Source organism: Equus asinus, chromosome 8 (assembly GCF_041296235.1).
Source record: "Equus asinus isolate D_3611 breed Donkey chromosome 8, EquAss-T2T_v2, whole genome shotgun sequence".
NCBI lineage: Eukaryota > Metazoa > Chordata > Mammalia > Perissodactyla > Equidae > Equus > Equus asinus.
This window is the reverse complement of record NC_091797.1, coordinates 69354081-69368177: the sequence shown is the minus strand read 5'-3', so window position 1 is coordinate 69368177 and position 14097 is coordinate 69354081. Positions and strand designations below refer to the sequence as shown.

The following is a 14097-nucleotide window of genomic DNA, read 5'->3' as shown; positions in this document are numbered from 1 at the left end:
CTTGAGTGGAGGGAAGGGTGGTCCACAACGTCAGAAGGGACAGCCTTGGATAGCCTTTTCCTGGGCTGCAGGAGCAACAATAGGTGCCCTTTGCAGTTCTGGGTTGGCTACCTGACCTGTGGGAAAGGCTGCCCTCTCTGAGTGCCATGGGCATTGATGTGGGTCTGCAGAGCCTGTGGCCATGTGCACAGGTTGGGAGGGGTCTGCTGCATCACCCACCATCACCACACATCCATTGTGGGCGATGGGGCCTCAGGGCGAATGCTCGCATGATGTGGCACAGGGCGGTGGAGGCAGCTGTGGTCCTGATGGACAGTGGCCATGTGTCTGCTGGCCAGTTCATTGGCCCTGCCCACTCCTGGGCACAGGTGAAGGTCTCAAGCCCCATGTGGGTGGGCAGGGGCCATCTCCCAGGCTCCATCACCCCACCCACACCCCTCTGGCTAGAGGTTGTCTGTGCAGCACTTGTGGACTCCTGCCCACACTATGCTCCAGCACCTTCGAGAGCCGTGTGGTCCTGATGGCAGTGAGGATGGCACACCCCTCTCTCTGTCTTCCCGCTTCCACCCGTCTGCTAGGTGTCTGGAGGCTGCACTGTGCCGGGAGTAGAGTGCCCAGGAGTCGGACTATCATGATGCCCCACGGTTGGCAGCCTCACCTTCCCATGAGTCTGTTTTGCCCAGGAGGGGCTGCATGGGCCATGAGGGGCTCCCCAGTGGCAGTCCACAGCCCTCCTTTCTTCTGGCCCCACTCTGACTTTCTGGACGGAGTTTTGGGTCCAGAGTGTGCATATGTATGCTGTGTATGTGTACATGTGTGTGTGTGGTGAGTCTATGTCCCAGATATGTGCATGCATGTGTGCATGTGTGTAAATACATGTGTGTGGTGGGGCCCTGGCCAGGCACATATGTGGTGTGTGTGTGCTTGGGGCCTATGTGAGTCTCACACCCCCCCCCCACCCCCGCACCCCCACCCATTTCTGCCTATTGCTATGTGCCCTGTCTGGACACCTGGCCCTGACCCATCCAGCCTGCCCAGACCCCTTCTGGGCAGCAACTCCGTGGCCTGGACCTGACCCCTCGGCCACACACGCAAAGCCCCACCCAGGAGCTCTTAGAAGGGCCTCACTTCCTCCATCTGTTGTCCTGGGTCTGCTGCAGAAGGATAGTCACTCCCACCTTCCCACTTACTGAGCTGGCCCCTGTCCCTGCCCCTCCAGCTTCTTGGGCTTGTCACTTCTTGACTCTGAGCTTTCAGTTCAGTAGCCCTGCCCTTCCGTGGCCCCTCTGTCTCCACCCCTGCCCTTGGCTCCTGCAGCTCCAGCCACACTTGCCCCCTGAGGATCCTCGGACACACATGTGGGCATGCTTCCAGCCCTTGCCATCTGCTCTGCCCCCCACCTGAAAGGTTCTTTCCTCAGGTGTTGGGTGACTTGCTCTCTCCTCTGTGTCTGGGCCACGGCGTCCCCTCCTGGCTTATCCTCTCGGCTCTCATCCCTGGCAGGTTAGACCCTCTGTCCCTTGTTTCCCCGAAGAGGACTCAGGTGGTATCAGTTTGCTATCCAATGTCTCTCCCCACCCAGAACCTCCTCATGCACATGGTTGTATCCAGAGGGAAACTCCTAGACCCAGACTGGGGTGTCTGTGTGGCTGTGTGCCATTTTTGTAGGGTTTTGATAAGTGGTGCCAGGCCTGTTCCCGGCTGAGGTCTGCGCGTTTTGCTGACTCCTTCTGCCTTACGTCTTGGTCGCCGTTTGCTGAGAGGTGGCTGTCGTGCATATAAGGAAGCCATCTCTCCCCTCTTGTTTCTACCTGGGTAATTTGTGGAACTCCTGTTGGTTCTGACAGCTTCCCGGTAGAGCCTTAGGATTTTCCTCTGGCCACCATGGCATCTGCTGGAACCGCAGTGTTGTCATTGCCCGTCTCCTTTCGTTTCTTGTGGAGTCTGTCAACACTTCCAAAGCGCTGGGTGGGTGCCCCACCCCTCTAGTGGGCCTCTCCTGCTTCCCCTCCACTTGGCATGTGCGTCCTTTCACACGGACACTGTGTCCCTCCCAGGAAGCATCTGGCCCCGTGTCAGAAGTGGGCAGTGGGCCTCACTCTTGCCCTGTGTGATGACGATTGTTTTCCTTCCCTGGACCCGGTGATGTTGCGATGTCCCTGAGTTCCGGAACCAGGCCTGCCTGGCTGTGGTAGCAGAGTCTGGCTTCAGGTCGCTTTGCTGATATTTTAGTTGAGATTTTTGGCACTGTGTTCCTAAGTATTTAGTCTGAGGCTATCTTGTGTGTGCTGGTTCTGCTGCGACTTTTCCTGCGCTCTGGAACAGTCAAAACGGCCTGCGAGTTGTCAGCTCCTCTCCCACTTGGAAAGAACTCTTGAGGCCCCCGCTGTTCCAGCTCCGTTTGCCAGTGGCCAGTGAGAGACTGAGTCAGCTCCACTCAGCTGGGGAGGCAGGTAATGAATAAAGAAACTAGAGGACCAGCTGGCTGGAAGCAGGGTCAGCAGGGCGGTCCCCCCTGAGCAGGCCAGCCCGGGATGGGAGCCGCCAAGGGGCTGCCTGTGGCTGGCAGGTGGTGAGGCCTTGGGCCCTGTCTGTCCCCCTACACCCACCCCATTCTGTTTAGGTGGGCAGTGGCCACCTTGTGGAGGGAGGACGCTGGAGGCTGGAAGCCACACCCACTGTGGGCGTGGGGGTCATGGGCTGAGGGCAGCCAGAGTGGCAACAACCGCACACAGTGACCTGGCAAGGCGCCCACTGGGGGCCTTGACTTGGGTTCGTTGGCTCTGCATGGAGCCCCAGGAGGTGGGGGCCATGACCAGTCCTCTGGAGATGAGGAAACCAAGGCCCTGGGCCTCTGCGTCTTGTCCAGGGCAGAAGGACAGCTGGTCAGGGGCAGGGCTGAGGCCCCCTGCCATGGTCACACCGCCTAGGCTGTGATTGACTGCCTGTGCTCCACTGCTGAGAACTTTTTGCTGCCCATCTTTGGGGATCGGGGTGCCTGCCCTTCCTCGTGGCCCTTGAGGACATGTCTCTGGGTGCAGCCTCCATGAGGCCACCGGGCAGCTGGGCTACCTCCCAGTCAGGTTTTCGAAGCTATGGGTTACATCCCCAGGCCGCCTCCCTCATGCGGCCCCTGGTGGCTCCCGCTCGCCCAGGCAGTTGCTCGGGATGGTCTCTTGTTGTCTCTTGCTTGTTGGGGCCCAGGCTGTGGTGGCCCTGGGGTCGGCCAGGCTTGCATGTGGGGCTACTGAGCCTCTCGAAGTGACTACTGGCCCGCAGGGAATGCTCTGACTTGTTCCACCCTCCCTGACTCACTGAGCATTTAGTTAGCACCAGCTGTGTGCCTGGCCCTGTGCCTGCCATGGGGTTTGCTCCAGGCAGAGGAGGCAGATAGGTAACTAGACTGGCAGGTGCCTGGAAGGAGGTAACGGGCTGTCATGATGGCGTCAGGGGCGCGGGAGGAGGCCTTCCAGGCCAGGTGGGTTCTGGGGAGGTGCCCAGTGGGGACCAGCCTGGGAGGATGGCGGGACCAGGCAGGGCTTTCAGGTTGGGACGCATGGAGAAGGTCGATGGGGTCATCAGCAGAGGGGCGGCTGGGCTGGGGTGGTGGGCAGTCACTGAGGTCACTGAGGCACTTTCTCCCTTAGGAGCTAGAATCTGAAACCCACATGGTACCGACTGCTTTGGGGACTCAGGGCAATTGTGATATTTGGTTCCAGTTCTGCGTGGAGAATGTTCCGGTGGCCTGGTTTGCCCAAGTAGTTCGAGAAAGAAAACTGGCCAAAGAGTTCACAGCTTTATTCGGCTCACCAGGACTCTGTACTGGGCTTCTGTTTGAAGCTGCACGTGGGGGAGAGCTGGCTTGGAACCCTGGTGCCCAGCCCAGCAGGTGCAAACCACTCCTGACCCACGTTCTAGTCGTGGTCAGTGTGCGTGTGTACGCATGGGGGTGGGTGTCTGTATGTGCGTGGAGGTGTGCACATGTGTGGGGGGCATATACATATATGGGTATGTGTGTATGTGGGGGGTGCATGGGTGTGGGTGTGTATGCATGTGGGGGGTGCACCTGTGGGGTATACGTGCGTGGGGGGGGTGTGGAGGTATGGGGGGGTACATGTGTGTATGTGGGGAGAGACACCGTGGCAGAAAGCCCAGGCTGTCCTGTCCAGGGGGTGCATCCTTGCCCCACAGGCTGCTCTGCTCAGACCCCACCTGGCAGAATCTCAGTGGCCCTGGCTCTGCTTCTGCCTTGGAGCACCATTTTGAGGCAAATGCTGCCCGCTGGACTCTGCAGACAGCAGGCACAGAGCTATGCACACTCACCTGGCTGCTGGCACCTCTGGGCCCCAGACAAGGGAGGGTTCTCTGGTGAGCTTGGTGTCAGTGGACAGTTGTGGGGAGTAGAGCAGCTATCTGTGTGAAGCACACATGTGGCCCTTTTGGGCCACCACCACTCACACCCCATTACCAGGGGGGAGTGGAAGGCCAGAGCCTGACCTGATCTACAGTGATGCCAAAAGTCACAGAAATAGGAATGGTGGCAGACGGGGTCAAGGTCAGGGCAAATTCATGTCTCCTCCATGCGAGGCAAGGCATCAGCTCGCTTCATTCTCCCAGCAGCCACTGCAGCAGGAGCTATGCTGTTCCCATCGTATAGACAAGGAAACTGAGGCACAGGGGTTCAGTCACTTCTTGAGTCTACACGACTGGAAGAGACATAGCAAAGGATTGGAACCAGGCATAGGGCGTGAGTCTCTGCTGTACCTCAGGGGGACTGGGGTTGGAAGCCATGGGGAGAGAGTGGCGGGGTTCCCACCCATCAGGCCTGGCCCCACCTGTCCAGCCTGGCCCCACCAATCCAGCCTGGGTTCCACTTGTCTGGCCTGGCCCCACCTCTCTGGCCTGGGCTTCAACTCTCTGGCCTGGGTCCACATGTCTGGCCTCCCTGACATTCCTGTCCTTTGAAGTGACCTCATAGTTTCACTCTGAGTCAAGTTGGTCCCATGGGCCCTGTTACCCCACTGGGCTGGTGGATCCCTGGTGGGGCATCCAGACCAGCCTCCATGGGAGCCCCAGCCCTGTATGGCTGTCAGCCTCATCCTGTCTCCTCTCCCTGGTCCCCATCCCACTGGTCACCCTGGATCCGACGTGTCATACCACCTCAAGTACCTAGCAGCTGCTGCCCTCCCTGCAGACACCCTCCAACCTCTGGGGAGCTGTTCATGCTCATGCAGGCTCAGGGTTCTGCTCTCAATAAGAGCCAGAGTCCCTTTAGGGACTCTTGGGTCTGCCATGACCCCCATCACCTCTCTGACCTTATCTGCTGGAGCTGTCCTCTCTGATCCCTGGCCCCAACCCCATGTGCTGGTCCTGACTCCAGCAGGTCTCTGGCTGACCCTTGGCTAATGCTCTTCCCACACACTGTGTGGCCTGTGCTCAGTGCTTAGCTCTCCCTGTAGCCCCAGCAGGGATTTGTCAGACAGGAATGCATGTACACCCATTTCTTGGATAAAGCCAGGGGCTCCTGGCTCCTGAGATCACATCTTTGCCTGGCCCAGATCCCCCAGGAGCCCCCTGTCTGTCATCCACGTAGTAACCTTTGTTCCCAGTGAGGCCTGGCCCTGACCATCCCCTCACCTCATCCCCGTGTCCCAGGCACATCTGCCTCAGGGCCTTTGCACCTGCTGTGTCCCTTCCCAGCACTCTTTCCATCTCCCAGGAGCAAAGTCAGCATGCTTCCTCTGAGGCCCTTCTGGCCAGCTGAGGCCAGTGAAGCAAGGGAACCCTGGCTGGACACCTAGTTCAAGTCAGCTTCTCTTCTTCCTCACCACATGGCCCCAGGCAGCCCTGCCTGCTCTGGGCATCAGTTTCCTCATCTGGGGATGGACTGATGAGGTGAAAGTGCCTGCCTCATGGCCCTGTGCCCCTCCCTGTCTCCTCTTTGAAGCCCTTCTCTCAGTCGATCCTATGGCTTGTTTCTCTTTGTCCCCCCGGCCTGGACAGAAGCAGGCAGGAGATGCTTCAGCAACAGCGGCTGTGGCTCCTGGCCTTCCTGGGCGGCTCCCCCTGGGGGGCTGGGCAGACCGGTTGGCCTGGTGGCCTCACCACATGTGACAGCTGAGCAGCAGCTGCACAGGTCCCAGGGACAGAGGGGGATCTCTCAGGGCGGCAGGCCTGAGGCCAGCTCTGGCAGTCGTGAGGGCTGCTGGACTGGGCTAAGCTGCAGGGGTCGGTGCTCTGACCTCTCCCTCGGGCATCATGGGCCGAGAGGCTGGGAGGGGTCTGGGCAGAGCCTGACCTCAAAATCTGATTGTCAGGGCAGCGGCCATGAACAAAACCCCCAGTCGAGTGGATGGGAGGGTGAGGGCAGCCTGCCAGGTCGGCAGCGGGTGGGATTTGGCCTGAGTCCTGGACGACAGATCTGTGGACTGAACCATGAGCAGCTGAGGGCTACTGAGGGCCTCAAATCCAGGAGGTCCTGGGGGACAGGCCTCAGCCACCCATAGCCTCCTGGCTCCTGATGGGGAGGGGACTCCAGGCCCGGCCCTGTCCAGGGCTGACGTGGTCATCCCGCAGGGCCTCCCTCCCACGCAAGGTGGCAAGTGGAGGGGCGGGCGGGGAGTGAGGTCTCAGATGGGCTGTCCGCCCCACCAAGATGGCCAGCCTTAAGTGCCTGTGCTTGGTGACAAGGGGTGGGCTCAGGCCCAGTGCTGGGGGTGAGGCTCCAGTGCAGTTCCAGGAGTGAAGGGGGCGCTCACCTGGCTGGAGGGAGTGGCCACACCTTTGCCCTGCAGGGTCTGGGGCCTGGAAGGGCTCGGCATCCGGTGAGGGGAGTCAGAGTCTGTTTGCCAGTTCTAGTTCCTTTTCTCCTCCACAGCTGGTTTACTGAAGTGCAGTTGGAGGGTTTATTGGTGCTGCATAGTAATGATGTTTAGGGAGCTAAAAATAGTCATGTGAAATTGCTACAGGAAAATCTATCAGTGGTTTCATGTCAGTGGGTAGTCCAGGGAGAGTCGAGGGGCCTCGTGCTGGGAGTTTCACTGCGGGGCCATGTCTGTCTGTTTGCCACTGTGCACTCACAGGTGTACGCTGACCCCAGGGGCCTGTACAGGTAGATCTGTAGGTGGACAGCGGCCCAAGGCCCCGCCTGGACACCCCCTCAGGATCTCCTTGCTTGCAGCCTCTGTCTTCTTTAGCAATGGTGGGAGCTGCTGGCCCCCCAGGGCTGGCTGGGGTGTCCTGGGGCCCCAGTGGACAGAGTACCTGAGGACATGACCCCAGATTCTGGACTACCAGAGTTCATCCTGGCTCACCCCGAATCGTTGTTGCAGCCTTTGCAATGTCTCAGTTTCCCCATTTGCTCACTGGGGTGCTCCTAGCACCTATTTCTGTGGGGTCGCAGTGTGGATCCACGAGCAGCAGCTGGTGACATGCTTGGCCAGCTGAGCGCCCTGGGTGTAAGACATGGGCCCACCACACACCTCAGCCTCATTCCTCCCTGCAGGTCTGCAGAGGCTCACTCGAACCTGTAGCTCTGATTTCGCTCTCTGGGCACAGACCTCCCCGGGCCCTCATTGTGGCAGTTGTCGTTGTTGGGGGTTCCACCTCAGCCCTCACCATGGCCTGAACACAGCTGCTGCCCTAGTCTACAGATGAGGAAACTGAGGGCCCCTGGAGCTCTTGCTGTCCAGGCAGAGCCAGGATTGGGACCCAGGGACAGAACTGTGGCACTGCGTGTGCCCATGTGTGCGTGAAACTCCAAAACCAGCCCAGGCTCCCACAGGGTCGGCATCACAGGCAAAGGCCAGCCCCAGCCATGGGTGCCAGGTGAGGGGTCAGCTCGTGCTCACCAGCTGTGCAGTTCAGTACAGATGAGTCCCACCGACACCCCACACCAGGAACAATTGGGTCCCGTGGTGACCGAGGGCCCCTGGGTTGCGCACCACAGGGTCTACTCCATGAAGCCCAGGGGCATCTGGGGCAGGGCATTGGCTCAGAGTGGGAGTAGCCACTTCTGGACCCCGGTGAGACCTGCTCCTGCAGAATCCTGCTGAGACAGTGATTTTCCTTCCAGGAGAGGGAACTGGCAGGGCTGGCGGCTCAGAGTTTATCCTCTTGAAACTTCAGATGGGAAACACCTCTCCTGGAGCCAGGATGTGTGCGCACATGGCCTCCTGCCTGCATAAGCCAAGAGGAGAGAGCCTGTGGTCTCGCCATCCCCTCCATCTGCACAAGCCCACGCCTGCTGCCTACAGGCTCACCCTCGGCTGGGCTGGGGGTGAGTGGCCTCCCTGCTACCCCGCTGCCTCCAGATGCAGCAGCTCCTGCCCTGGGGGCTCACTCACGCTCCCCCACCCCCTGTGGCCTGCCAGCCTCTGGCCCAGGAAAGCAGGGGCATCTGGCTGTGGCCAGGATGGAGCTAGACCGAGTCCAGGCCAGGGAAGAGACCCAGGCACTGATGTTTCAAGGGTTCTGACAATCTAGTTGGTTTTTGATTTTCGTGTTTTTTTTTGTTTTTAAAAACAAATGCTAAAACAGGTTTACAAAAAATGTGATAAATTTTAAGGACTTGTGGTTGACGAATGTGTGCTTTTCACCACACAAGTGATGCAATGACTGGATGTGTCTAGAGAGATGGCCTGCAGTTGCCCTGAGGCTCTTCTAGAACTCTAGAGGGGCCCAGGCAGGACCTGGAGGGAGAGTCTGTCTGCAGTGCCTGGCACCTGGATGTGCGTTTGCCCTGCTGCATCTGCCCTTCCATCTGTCTACCCCATTTGTCTTTTTTCTTCACAAATGCTAGTTAGAAGACAGGTCCCAGCCCAGATGGGTGTCCCCATGGGGCAGACTCTTCCGCAAGTTTTATGGTTAGTAATGAAACGGTAACACATTCTGTGTTTGCGCATCCTTCTCAGCACGTGCACACACACACACCGACAGCCCCGTTCTCATTCCAGGGCCCAGACACCAGAGCTCAGAGCTCATCCCCCAGGCAGTCTCTGTGATTTTACCTGATTGGGTCAGAAGTGGCCCCAGATGGCCCTGGAAGCAGCTCCTGCTCCTACTCTCAGAACCAGTGGCTCCCCTGTAAAAGTGGGGCTAACCCCACAGTGACTTGAGAAGTGCATGCCGCAGGGTCGGGCCACACGGGGGCAGGATTTTCGTTCTGGAGGGAGGTGGCCTATGGGAAGCTGGGGGGAGAGAACTTGCTGCTTTCTGTGGCAATAAGAAGGTCTAGGTGGCCTGTGAGGTGCTCCGAGGTGTGGGGGTGCATGCTGTGTGCATGTGGGAGTCAACAGGCTGAGTGTCAGGGCCAGGGCAGCGTGGGGCCCAGGGGCCTGTCCAGTGCAGCGACAGTACAGAGAAGGGTCTGGCAGAGATACACGTCCTGCTCAGGGACTCTGCCCCAGCCCACTGCCCAGGCTGTGGAGGCTGGGGGGCGGGGGGGAGAGGGAGCGGTGTGTGAGTGCACATGTCAACATGTGCTTGTGTGTGTGAGTGTGCATGTGCATGGACACGTGCATGGTGGGGTGCCTTGAAACCCCCGCCCCCTCACCGGGCTCGCATCCACCTCAGGTGGTGTCTGCACTGCCCTTGGCATGGTAAATGCTGTGTGTCGACCTGGTTGAGTCACGGGGCCACACGTTTGGTCAGCCATTGTTGTCGGTGTCTGCAAGAGTGTTTCTAAGTGAGGTTAGCATTTAAATCTGTAGACTGAGTAAAGCAGCTGGCCCTCCCCATTGTGGGAGGGCCTCACCCAGTCTGCTGAAGGCCTGACCAGAACAAAAATGCCCACCTTCCCCCAGGTAAGAGGGAGCTCTTGGGGCCGGCCTGGTGGCACAGCGGTTAAGTTGACACATTCCACTTCAGTGGCCCAGGGTTCGCCAGTTTGGATCCCGGGTGTGGACCTACACACTGCTTGTTAAGCCATGCTGTGGCAGGCGTCCCACATATAAAGTAGAGGAAGATGGGCACGGACGTTAGCTCTGCCAGTCTTCCTCAGCAAAAAGAGGAAGATTGGCGGCAGATGTTAGCTCAGGGCTAATCTTCCTCAAACAAAAACAAACAAAAAAAAAGAGGGAGCTCCTCCTGCCTGAAGGCCTTGAACTGGGACATGGGTTTTTCCAGCTTTTGGACTACACCATCGGTCCCCCTGCGTCTCCAGGTTGCCCACGGCAGAGCCACAATCGTGAATCCAGCTCCTCATAATAAAGCTCTTTCCTGTACACGCATCCTGTTGCTCTGTTTCTCTGGAGAACCCTGACCAGTATACCCTTAGAGCATGTTGCTGAGGTCTTTCTCTGGTTCTCTCCAGCCCTCTGACTGCAATCTGCTGGGCCCTCCCTCTGTGCCATGATGAGGGGCTGGGTCCAGGCGGGGACCCTCAGGGTAGGCAGTGAGGTTCTGAGCTAACAGAAATGCAGCCTGGTGCCCTGGGTCGGGTGGCGGCATCCAGAGTGGACAGGTACAGACTGGGACTTCACTGCTCTCCAGGGCCTGTGTGGGAACAGCCTGTTAGCAATGAGACCTGCCTGGGGCAGGAGGCCCAAAACAGCAGTGAGTTAGAGTGATGGAGCCCACCCTTGTGGGATAGGTGACCAGCAGTGTTGCTGGACCTCTTGGGCCCTAGACTCTGTCTGCTGGCACTCACTTGTCGTGGGGCACCAGGGGTCAGCTAGAGTTAAGTACCCACGTGTGGAAAGCAAGCTGTTGTCTTCACCAAGACTTTCTTGTCACTGCAGAGACAGCCTCGGTTCTCTCCAGGGGAAGCCTGTGGCCGTATGCAGGGCCGGGTGCTGACCAGTAGAGCCTCCTGCCCAGCATCCAAGTCCCCGGGAGGTGGCACCAGAGAGGGAGCAGGGAGCTCCTCGCCGCCTCAGGCCTTCGCATGCCCTGCTCCCCGTGGGAGGCTCCCCAGGCCCTGACCAAGGGTCTTCCCCAAGCAGCTCTGAAGGGGCCCCTTCCTTTGCCTTCCCTGCTTGTGTTACCCTCCTGTCTGTTTGGGTGTCACAGCAACTAGCCTGGCAGGCTGGGTCCCTCCTGAGCTGGTCGCCGATGCCTTGAGCCAAGCTGGCATACAGTTGGTACTCACTGCCAGTTTAATGAATGCAGAGATGGAGGCAGCCCTGGAGCCTGGAATTGGCCTGATGCCTGTAGCAGGGTGGGGCTGGGAGGTACTAGGGTCAGCAGGGGCTCTCTGAGGGCATGGGGGAGGAGTGCCCTCCTCGGGCTGAGATGAGCTAGTGCTCTGAGTGGTTCAGAGGAGGGACAAGGGCATTTGCCCAGGGCTCCAGGAGGAGCCACAGAAATGCAGGCGGCCTGTAGGTGTGCCTGGGGTCTGACAGCCCAGAGGGTGAGCGTGGGGAAGGGCCTGTCCTGTGTCCAAGAAGTCAGGTTCCACCCGCTGCTCAGGCGGCAGCCCGTGGAGCTTTGGGCAGAGCCACATGGCTTGGGCTAAGCTGGTCATCGGGGACCTGAATTCCAGGCTGGGGGAACAGCTTTGGCATGGGAGGGTTTCCAGGGTTCCAGGACAAACACCCCGTGTGCACCCTCACTGCCAGCTGACCTTTAGGAGCCCCCAGCCCCACTGGCTCACCCTGCCCTCTCCCTTCCTGCTGCCCCTCAGGGCAGGCCCCCCCCCCACCTCATGCAGGAGGGTGCACATGTCAGCCTTCACTGTCGAGTCAGAGGTCAAGGGGTACTCCAAGCCCCCTGATGAGAGGCCATGGAGGAGCAATCCCTCCCCAAATCCCGCTGTCAGCCCCGGGTCTGTGTGATCATGGGTTTGGACCCCTTAAGGGAGAATCCTGGGAGTGTGGAGGGTCCCACCCTAAGAGAGGAGGAGCCTGCTGCTGCCCCATGTGTGGCTGCAGAGTGGGGTAGTCAGTCAGCCTACAACTGTACGTGGTGGCTCCCAGCACGGGCTGGGGGTCACACGTGGCGGGGCGGTCATGGGGGCTTCTGTACCTGGAAGGACAGCTGCAGTTTGGCTATCCTCGTTGGTGTCCCTCACTAATTCTGGGAATTGTAGGCCCCTCTCACTGGGCAGGAAGAGGGGTATGGGGGACATCTTGAAGCCGCTGCTGGTGCCAGGTCAGAGGACCCCACCTGGCAAGCACAGTGTGTCCCTGTCCCCACTGCCAGGCCAGAGCATCATGACAGACTGGGACATTGATCCTTCCTACCACCTGCCCAGGTGAGCTGAGGCCTCTGAGGCCCCAGCCAGGCGCCCACCTGAGAACAAAGACCAGCTCTGGGAGAGGCTGCCATGGTCACTGCTGGTTGCACTGGCCAGATTCCCTCAGGTCCTTGGGAGGCACTTCCTGTGGAGGTATGAGGGTGTCATCTGAGGGACATTTCCTGTAGGGATGTGAGGGTATCACCTGGGGACACTTCCCATGAAGCTATGAGGGTGTCACTTGGGGACACTTCCCATGGAGGTGTAAGGATATCACCTGGGAATGCTTCCCATGAGGCTGTGAGGGTGTTAGCTGGGAATACTTCCCATGAGGCTGTGAGGGTGTCACCTGGGAATACTTCCCCTGAGGCTATGAGGGTGTCACCTGGGGACACTTCCTGGGGGGCTGTGACACCTCGGGGGTGTCACCTGGCATGTGGGGGAGCAACTCACTGTGGGTAGATGTGTTGGCATCACCCTCATTCTGACCTTCCTCCTCCCCTCACCCTTGGGCAGATGCTTTCAGAATCTTCTGGGTCCCTTGTTGCAATTTCCCTCCCTCCTCTTTAGTAACCCATGGGCCCAAGTGAGAGGCCGGTGGGTGACACCTTGCCTGTTCACCACCAGTAAACCGGGCTCTCCTGGGCTCTGGGCACATTGGAGGAGCTGCAGGTGAGGCAGGTCCAGGACCGCCTCTGTATAGTAGGAGCTGTGCACCCTGGTGCTGGATGCCCTGCCCCTGGCATGGGGCGTGTGCGATTATACTGCCATTGTTGGCATTGATGCAGCACATGCTTATTAAACATCCGCTGTGTGTCACCTCTGCTCTGGGCACTGGATGCAGCTGTGTGCAAGGTGGGCCCAGGTCCCTGTTGTGGGGAAGGAGTCTGGGTCTCTGAAGGTCTGCACACCTGGCTGAGACAGGGACCACTTTCCCAGGACAGGACTCCATAGGATCAGGATGCTGAGCTGTGTGGAGTTGGGCAGATAAACCCACAGGTGGCTCAGGATTGGGGTAGGGGCAGCTGGAGCTGGACTGTTTCTGCCTGTGGTCAGCTACTGTGGTGATGGCCCTCAGCCTAGGAATTCAAGGAACACTCCCAGGAAGGTTGATGCCTCACCAAGGCCAAAGCAGGTCAGTCTTGGCACCTGCTTCCTGCTGAGCTTGGGTGAAGCCCCATGCTGGGCCAAGGATTAGAGCCCCTCATTACTGGTGAGGCCTCCTTGGGAAACTCAGTCCTCCCTCGATCCAGTTTTGTTTCAACATCACCCTCCCCGGCCTCCCAGTCCTGATGAGTCTGCCCATGCTCATCTGACCCATCTGTCCCCACCCGTCCAACCATTTCCTCTCGTCCCCTCAGATTGGGCCTTCCCAGGATGGGAGGCTCCTTCCCAAGGTGTGATTCCAGCCTGACAGCCCACTTGGGGGGCCCAGCACCTCCAGGTAGGTGCTGTCACGTGCCCAGGACCCTACTCTCAGAGCACAGGGTGGTCTCGTGTGGTGTTACCAGTGGGATAACGTGGAATCATGTCACTGCCGACTAACTGGCTTTGTCATTCCTCACCCTACAGAAGGACATGGCCCTGAAGCCACATGAGCGGAAGGAGAAATGGGAACGTCGCCTTGTCAAGAAACCCCGTGAGTCAGAAAACTGCCCATCTGCAGAGCCGAGTGAGAACGGGCGGCCCTTGGAGGCAGGCAGCCCCGAGCAGGACCTGGAGCCTGCTTGTGACCGAGGAAAGAAGAAAGTCCCGCTGCAGCCCACAAAGCAGGTGAGTGCTGGGCCCTGCCCCACTCAGAATTGCGGGCTCTGTGCCCCCTTCCCCTGGCGGCCCTCAGGACCACACCAGCACCTGGACACCACCCGTCAGCATCTGGGCCTGCCTGGCAACGCGCTCCATCATTGTTGGGCGTGGGGTAT

The 14097-nt window shown here is 59.2% G+C and overlaps 1 protein-coding gene across 15 annotated transcripts in view; it reads left to right on the top strand.

The window, feature by feature from the left end:
• The window catches only part of FBRSL1 (fibrosin like 1), an 89931-nt gene that overhangs the window by 5306 nt on the left and 70528 nt on the right, over nt 1-14097 (top strand). For all 15 annotated transcript variants that reach the window (XM_070515799.1, XM_070515798.1, XM_070515797.1 and 12 more), the window contains exon 2: nt 13748-13948. In XM_070515799.1, the coding sequence (XP_070371900.1) occupies nt 13748-13948 (201 nt within the window). The remainder of the gene's footprint in view (nt 1-13747; nt 13949-14097) is intronic.